This window comes from Echinops telfairi, unplaced genomic scaffold (genome assembly GCF_000313985.2).
Source record: "Echinops telfairi isolate 266 unplaced genomic scaffold, ASM31398v2 ScPeMD7_5;HRSCAF=22, whole genome shotgun sequence".
Taxonomy (NCBI): Eukaryota; Metazoa; Chordata; class Mammalia; order Afrosoricida; family Tenrecidae; genus Echinops; species Echinops telfairi.
Genome location: NW_022103901.1, coordinates 14,037,579 through 14,046,106, shown reverse-complemented (window position 1 = coordinate 14,046,106; position 8,528 = coordinate 14,037,579). Strand labels below are relative to the sequence as shown.

General features: G+C 42.6%; 1 protein-coding gene across 2 annotated transcripts in view; it reads right to left on the bottom strand.

Moving 5' to 3' along the window:
- Nucleotides 1-8,528, bottom strand: part of GTF2I (general transcription factor IIi) — an 83,549-nt gene that overhangs the window by 35,699 nt on the left and 39,322 nt on the right. The window contains exon 1 of one of the 2 annotated variants that reach the window (XM_045283567.1): nt 8,159-8,521. The exons of the other annotated variant lie outside the window; for it this stretch is intronic. Coding sequence (XP_045139502.1) covers nt 8,159-8,495 — 337 coding nt within the window. The 5' untranslated portion in view covers nt 8,496-8,521. Of the gene's footprint in view, nt 1-8,158; nt 8,522-8,528 lie in introns of those variants that run through there. 2 annotated transcript variants of the gene reach the window in all.

The window sequence follows — 8,528 nt, the reverse complement described above, 5'->3', positions numbered from 1 at the left end:
TTTTTACCCCTAGACATGAGCACAAAAAGAAAAAGCTACTCCATGGAGTACAAGAAAGGAATTGTGGAAGACTTTTGGGGCCAAAATCTTACTGCTTTCTGCAAAGAGAAGATGTTGAGTATCCGATTGGTCCGAAAATGGCGAGCAGAGTATGGTAACCTCATTGAACAAGTGGACAAGGGAAATGCTAAGAAGCGCAAGCGTGGATCAGGTCGGCAACCATTATTTTCTGAGCTGGAAGACCTAGTCTGTGAATGGGTTGTTGACAGGAGGGTAAAGGCTTTGGTCGTGAGTGGGCCTCAGATTCAAGAATTTGCCCTTGCAATGGCACCACAGTTTGACATTGCCCCCGAAGACTTCAAAGCATCCCAACACTGGCTGGATAATTTCCTTCAGCGAAGTGAACACTCTTTAAGAAGATCCACAACTATTACCGTGCTATATACGGGTAATAAATTTCCTTTTTTGGGGTTCAACAATAAATGTGTACCATATTCTTCTTCATGGAAAAATAAGATATCCCCTGAAAATAAGAACTAGCGCATCTTTGGGAGCAAAACTTAATATAAGACATTGTCTTATTTTCGGGGAAACAGGGTACTAGAAAAACAATATACGTCATCACATAAAATAAAGAAGAACCATGTATCAATTGATACAGCTCAGCATCCACTCCCGATAAAAAGGACACTCAACAGAATAGGTGTAGAAGAAATTTCTCAGCACACTAAAAGCCATATATGTGAAACCAGTTGCCTGCATCTCACTGGATGGAGAGAAACTGAAATATTTTGTCTTTATACAGGAATAGGCAAGGTCGGCCTGTATCACCACTTTTATTTAACATGGTAAGTTTTAGTTAAAGCCATAAGACATCAAAAAGAAAGTATGCACATAGGCACAAAGAAATAAGAATCTATTTGCAGACAACATAATCACATACAGAGAAAACTCCAGAAATTCAATTAAACAATTGCCCGAACTAATGAAAAAATTTGGCAGTGCAGCAGGCTACTAGATCAACATACAGAAATCTGTTGGATTCTTATATATTAAGTATGATGATACTTTAAAAGATCACCAAAGAACAACACCATTTACAATAACTGGGCAAAAGGTAAGATATTTAGGAAAAAATTTTGCCAGAGAGACAAAAGACTTAAACAAAGAAAACTACAAAATAGTCCTTTAGGAAACCAAAAGAAACTTAGACCAATGGAGCAAGTTACCATGTTCCTAGATAGGCAGACTAAATAATGTTAAAATGTCAACATTACCAAAATTACTTTGCAAATTCAATGTGATTCCAATCCAAATTCCACCACCATTTTTCAAAGAAATGGAAAACCTAATTACTAACTTTATATGGAAAGGAAAGAAATCTAGGGTAATAAAACTATTACAAAATAAAAACAAAGTAGGTAGCCTTTCACTCCCCAATCTTAAAACTTTCAAAGTCACAGTAATCAAAACAGCCCGGTACTGGGGCAATGATAGATATGAACAACAATGGGTTAGAACTGGAGATCCAGAAATAAATCTAAGTACTTCTAGATAACTAGTTTTTTAATAAAGGACTGAACCACATGAAATGGGCAAGAGAAAGCCCCCGAACAAATGATGTTGGAAAAACTGGATCTTGACCTGCCCAAGGAGTCAAGCAAGACCCATCCTCACACCATGTACGCACGCAAGCTCAAAACGGATCCAAGACCGAAATATAGACGTCACACACTTATTAAGACCACCAGTGGAAAAATAGGGGCAAATTTAAGGACCCTAATACAAGGCATGAACACAATAGCGAACATAATGAGAATTATCCACACTAGAGGAGACAAATTAGCGAACTGGGACGTACTGAAAATAATGACATTTATGCAAAACAAGACTTCCTCAAAAGAGTCAACAGAGAACCCACAGATTGGGAGAAAAATATTCAGTAATAATCAGATAAAGGGCTAGTCTCCAAACTCTATAGAAAACTACATCTTAATGAGAAAAATACAGATAATCCAATGAAACACAGGTATAAGACATGAATAGGGAGTTTGCCAAAGATGATCTACAGGCAGCCAACAGCCTAGTGAAGAAATGTTCGAGATTACCATCAATAAGGGAGCTATGGTTTCACATCGACACTTTCGGCAAAATTCAATGAAGAAGAAAACAACTGATGCCGGAGAGGAGGTGGAGAGATGGGACACGTTTACATTGCTGGTGGGACCATGGAATTGTACAACCACCATGGGAATCCTCCTGGCACCTCCTTAAATAAATGCAAATCCAAGTAATGGCTCAAGCAATCTTTACTGGGCATATACCGAATATACTCTAGTAGAAGCCGGCCTGAATATCAGCCAAGGCACCCGTACCACAAAAAATGCATTTAAAAAATGTGCTGAAAAACTCAGCTTATACATGATTATATACAGTACCCAAAAGAAATAAAAAGTATAACTTGTGTTTTTATTGCGGCAGCAATCTCTACAATAGACAAAACTTGGAAACAACCAAAAACCAACCATGGAATGGCACAGTCATGCTCTGGAATTTTATAACAACATTGACAACTCTCTGAAACACTGCAAACCATGGACAAAACTGGAGAACATTCCGCTTACCAAATTTGGTCAGCCTATCCAAGATTGATATTCAAGATCACCATTGTTGTAAGGGACAAGAAGAAGAAATGTGGTTGATATACCATTAGACAGAGGTGGGAACAGGGAGAGGGGAAGAGTGTGGGGTGACCAAAAATAAAAGGGGGGGGGTTAACATTATAAAAATATGAAAAAATTGATACCAAGGGCTCAAGTTGAAAGCAAATGTTTTGAGAATGATGATGGCAACAAATGTGCAAATGTGCTCGACACGATGTATGCATGGCTTGTGATAAGAGTTGTATGAGCCCCCAATAAAATGATTAAATAAAAAATATGTAAAAATAAAATTGCTTCATGAAAATAATAAAAATAAAACACTCCAGATTTATAAAAGAAAATCATCCAGCATTTGCCCTCAGCAATAAAATAAAATAGCTGCCCCAAATACTTGGGTCAATTCTTCCAAAAGGATCCACCCTCAAGGATGCCTTACGTATTCTCTACTAGATATCCCTCGTCACACTAGCTTTGTCACATACACCCCTAACATTGCTCAGCCGGACTTTATTGTCCACAAAAAAGCTGCGTTCCTTCCCCAGGGCTGGCATCACAGCACCACGGAGCAGCTGCTGTCAAGAACAAACACTTCTCCGGACTTGGAAGGGGACTCTCCCAGGCCACCCTCCTCCTTTTTAGTGATTGCTGACCCTCTGTGGTCTTCCTTGGTTGCTTATTTTGGCAGAAACCATTCTTGCTTATTTCCCCCACAGAGTAGCTGGTGGGTTTGAACTGTTGACATGGTGGTTAGCAGCCCTATGCCTAACCTACAGTGCCAACAGGGAGAGTAAGAGCAGACAGACAGGTGGAAAGAAGAGAAGAGGGATGGAAGGGGGCGGGGTGAGGTGGGGGAGCAGGGGCACTAAAAAAGTGGAGGATTTAAGAGGAACTAAATGAATAGCTCAAAAAAAAAAAAACCTCCTCCCGATTCTTTACCCCTCAGATCTAAGTATTGGTCTGAGTGGCTGAAAAAGGAGGAATAGTAAAACTGAAGTGAACTTGGTCCGGTGACATACAAGTTCATTTCAGACAGACGAAGACCTAAAAAGATAAAAAGATTTTATTGAGGTTTGAGGATTACAGTGCATTGGGCACCTCTCCCTGTTCGTGGGCCACACACGTGTGTCTTGGAATCTCCTGCCCAGGGTGTGTGTGTGTGTGCACTGGAGGTAGCTGGAACAGAGACATCGGCCCCCTCGTCAATCCTTATTTATTTTTAATCATTTTATTGGGGGCTTGTACAACTCTTATCACAATCCATCCATCCATCCATCCATCCGTTGCAAGCACATTTGTAGCCATCATCATCCTCAAAATATTTGCTTTCTACTTGAGCCCTTGGTATCAGCTCATTTTTGGTCAATCCTTGTTTTAATGACCTCGCTGAACCTCTGCTTCCGAGGGTCTCACGTAGGACTTTCCATTATGGAATTTCTCCTGAGTAGAACAGATTTGTTTCATCCTATTATGTAGGGGCCAACAGGAGTTTCCCTGGTCCACCAGCCTCCAGTACAGTACGCTGCAGAGGAATCTGTGTCAGCTCCATTAATGGTGCTACATTCAATTTTTAAAAACCACTCACAAATCTCCATCTGGATGGTTATTTTCTTCACCCATTGCTGTTTCCCATGCTATGCATCATCTTTTATGGTTTGGGCTTTGATTTTGTTTTAGTAGCTGTGAGACCTGTGCGAGAAGCTTTGTCAACAGATCTGACAGTCTGCTGGACTGCTGCATCGTTTCAAAGTGGCGATGCTACCTTGGCTGACGGCTCCCTTGATGAGCACATCTAACGTGACCCATGGCAGGGATGTACTTGTTGCCTGAGTACCCTGGTCACCATGGAGCCATTCCTGTTCAGTATGGATAAGCATCATCGTGGATGCTTTCTTGGGAGTGTTAATAGGTGTCTAGAGGGAAAGAGGGGCAGTTTCCCTTTCCAGGATAAAGTTATCTCACTTCCCATTTTATTAAGTGCACCACCCTGGTTACCCCTTCCCAGTTCACTGCTGTGTAACTGCGTGTTGTGTCATGCTCCACCACGGTTGCCTACGTAAGTTGTGGTTCTTGTATGAACCCAACCTGCAGCATTCAAAACTAAACACGCTGCCCTTGAGTGAGCAGCTCTCAGTCCATTTAGAAACGGGTCCTCGGGAAGCTAACGGTAAAAATGGTGGCATGGTAGCATTGGACCGCTCCATCTAACTTCACAAGGGGAAGGAGGGACTGGTGACCAGCATTCTACCGCCCAAGGCTGTGATCCCTGCGACCCAGGGTTAGACATATCTCCTCTCTCCAATCTTTTGCTACCTGTCACACCAGCCACCACTCCCCCCTCACCACCACACGCCCGCTGCCCCCACCCCAAGACTCACCATAGTGCTCACCACTTCTTTATTGGGTTTGATCATGTATTTTAATGGCCACAAGAGAATTCACAGATGATATTCATTCTTAGGGAACTAACAGGTTACATACAATTGTTTTAAGTCATGCAGGACAGGTTTTGGTTGTGCCAATTAGCAGGCCTCTACTTGGCCCTTTGGCATCTCAGAGCCCTAAGACCTCTTCCCACCTGCTTGCTGCCCTGTGTGACAAGGGCTACAAAGGTCTTGAACTCTACTGCTCAGAGGTGCCTGTTCTGCCAGTAAGCCTGTTACCTGAAGGCGCTCACTTCTTCTAGCCTAAGGAGTCACCAGCCTAGCTCCACCAGCTTGTGCCCAGAGGCACTCCAGTTTACTGGTCAGCCGGGTCACCTCCTAGACCAGGAAGCAAGCCCCTGCAGTTTAACTTTACACCACACCTGGGACAGCGGCCTCTGTCACTGCCGTTTCTCTGCCGCTCCTTTTCACCACCCGGCACTCTGCCCAGGGTTGGCGCTGTCTCTCTGTCTCCTGGATGCTCTCAGCACAGAGCTCCTAGGTCCAAAGGATGTCCTCTGCTCCTACTCCTTTCATAGTACTGAGATTCCGCCTTGCTGCCTGTAGGATAGTTGGTTTTAATTCTCTAAAACCAAACTCACTGCCATCCAAGTCAATTCTGACTCATAGCAACCCTGTAGGGCATGGTAGAACTGCCCCTGTGTTTCTGGGAGGACACATCATCAGGAGAAAAGAAAACCTCACCTTGCTGTTAACAGCCCAACCTGTAAACCATCATGTTATCAGGGCCTTTGTTTTCATGGTTCTTCCCCCAACCCCGCCCCATAAGGATCCCATGCACCTTATTTGCATTTTCAGCACTGCTGTCCAATCCACACTTACAGGACCAAGTGCACCTTATTTGCATAGTCCCACCAAATCATTGTGTGAGTCACAAAACCTTGGGTTATAAGCCATAGTAAGCAATTCACTGTTTTGCAGATATACAAATATTTCAACAAAGGAATGCAGATCCACATGTAATTGGTCCACAGTCCCCTACCTAGCACTTGCATGACATTGCTTTAGAGCAGCGGTTCTCAGCCTTCCTCACGCTGCATACAGTTAGTTCATGTGGTGGTGACCCCCCAACCATAAAATTATTTTCTTCTTTTTTTTTTTAAATACTTTTTTTTCACAAAGTTATTTTCATTGCTACTTCATCACTGTCATTTTGCTACTGTTATGAATAGGGCGACCCCATGAAAGGGTCGTTCGACTCCCAAAAAGGGTCGAGACCCCCAGGTTGAGAACTGTTGTGCCAGAGCTTCAGCACTGCACTGTGGTTTCTGCTTGACAATCGGATGGCCTGTCATCCCTTGGGAAAGTCTTGTGAAATTCATGCTTTGAACATTTGTAAAACTTGGGCTCCTACCTACATCTGTGCACGAATTCACGCATTCATTCCCCAGCATCTTCCGTGTGCTGCCAGGCACTGTCCTTGTTACCCAGGACTGGGAGACGACGCTTTGGCCCCAAATGGACGTGGGGTGGGGCCAATATGTGCTTTTGTTTTTCAGGCAATCTTTGAAACGAGATATTCTGAAGACAACTGTTTAACCTTCTGCTTGTTTTGTAAATGTTAATGTGAAGTTCAGAGAGTCTGTAATTGGATACTTTATTACTCAAATATATGCTTTCAGTTTTCAGCCATTAGGCAGTCACTTAATAGCCAATTGTTTGAACATGGATGGGTGATTGAACTGTTTCCTATTGACTAGAAGTACCTGAGTGATTTAAGCACAGAGTGTCTGCTTTCTTCATTTTTGTAACTGAATGGTTGTCTGACTAGGTGATAAAACAGTGTGCGTTTGGTATCAGAAAGTGACTGGTTTTAAATCCGGACGAGCCCATCAGTCAGCACGCATGCTGCTTCCTCAAGGCACGCACATGTGAGTTACGCTGCAAAAAGACGAGTCTCTTCGAAAGAAACAGTGTGAATTAGGGACAATGCTTCTCACTTTTTACAAGGAATGACAACATCACCAGGTTCAGCACATAGTCTGACCTTTGTCTTCAAAGGTTCTGTTTAGCTTTCATGGTGTAAACATGTTGAGATTTGACTAGAGTTTGGGGAATCCTGGAATGTGTTTCCTGTTACACAAAAAACGATCTCGTCCTAATGTTGAAACATCCTGTTAACCGGAGTAACAGTGCTAAATGGTGCGCTTGACTGTGGGAGGTCGGTCAATGGCTGGAGTTTTGTTTGCTATTTCGTGCTACAAAACAATCAATCAATCAATCTAATGATTTGTGGGAAGGATTTTTGAGGTCAAGAGTAACAAACTCTCATGCTTTCTCAGAACTAACAAAAGTTTCTCTGCAACAAGACAAAAAGCGATTGAGGTGTGGCTATATTTGCCATGTTCTTTCCATCTTCTGACTTGTCAACACCCCCTTGTACTTGACCTAAGTCTTTTAACAGAGTGTTTTTGGTTCGTTTTGACTAACCAAATTCATCTCTTCGTATTTGTTCCCTTTTAACAGATTGTACTTGATTATTTGTCTCTGTAGAGAAAATGAGATATCACATGTGTTTTAATATGAACAATTTCTAAATGGTTTCTGTCCTGTTATTTAGGCTATAACTTAGATTCAACCTTACTCTTCTTGTGGCTTACTAAGGTACATTTCTAAAATACATGAATGCCGTTAGGTCTTTCATTCTGTGACATAAGTTATGCCTGACTGACGGAAACAGGCCTCAGAACTCAAGAAAAACTGCCTTCCTCTCCCGCCCCGGGTCTCAATATCAGCTCAGATGGACATCGATGTCACTAGACTGACAGCTGCTGTTCACTGCCATCCTTCGGTCTCCTATATCTAGGCATTAGCCTATCAGGGCCATACTTTTGGTTTTAAAGCTTAATGGCTTTAAGGGACTGTTAATATGGAGAGCGTTTACTTAACTCTGAGTAATATGCATACCCTGTTTCCCGAGAAGAAGACAGTGTCTTATATTAAGTTTTGCTCCCAAAGATGCGCTAGGTCTTATTTTCAGGGGATGTCTTACTTTTCCATGAAGAAGAATACGGTACACATTTATTGTTGAACAAAAAAAAGGAAGTATATTACCTGTATACGGTACGGTAGTAGTTGTAGATCTTCTTAAAGACAGTTCACTTCGCTGAAGGAAATTATCCAGCCAGTGTTGGGATGCTTTGAAGTCTTCGGGGGCAATGTCAAACTGTGGTGCCATTGCAAGGGCAAATTCTTGAATCTGAGGCCCACTCACGACCACAGCCTTTGCTCTCCTGTCAGCAACCCACTCACAGACCAGGTCTTCCAGCTCGGAAAATAAAGGATGCCGACCTGATCCACGCTTGCGCTTCTTAGCATTTCCCTTGTCCACTTGTTCAATGAGGTTACCATACTCTGCTCGCCATTTTCGGACCAATCGGATACTCAACATCTTCTCTTTGCAGAAAGCAGTAAGATTTTGGCC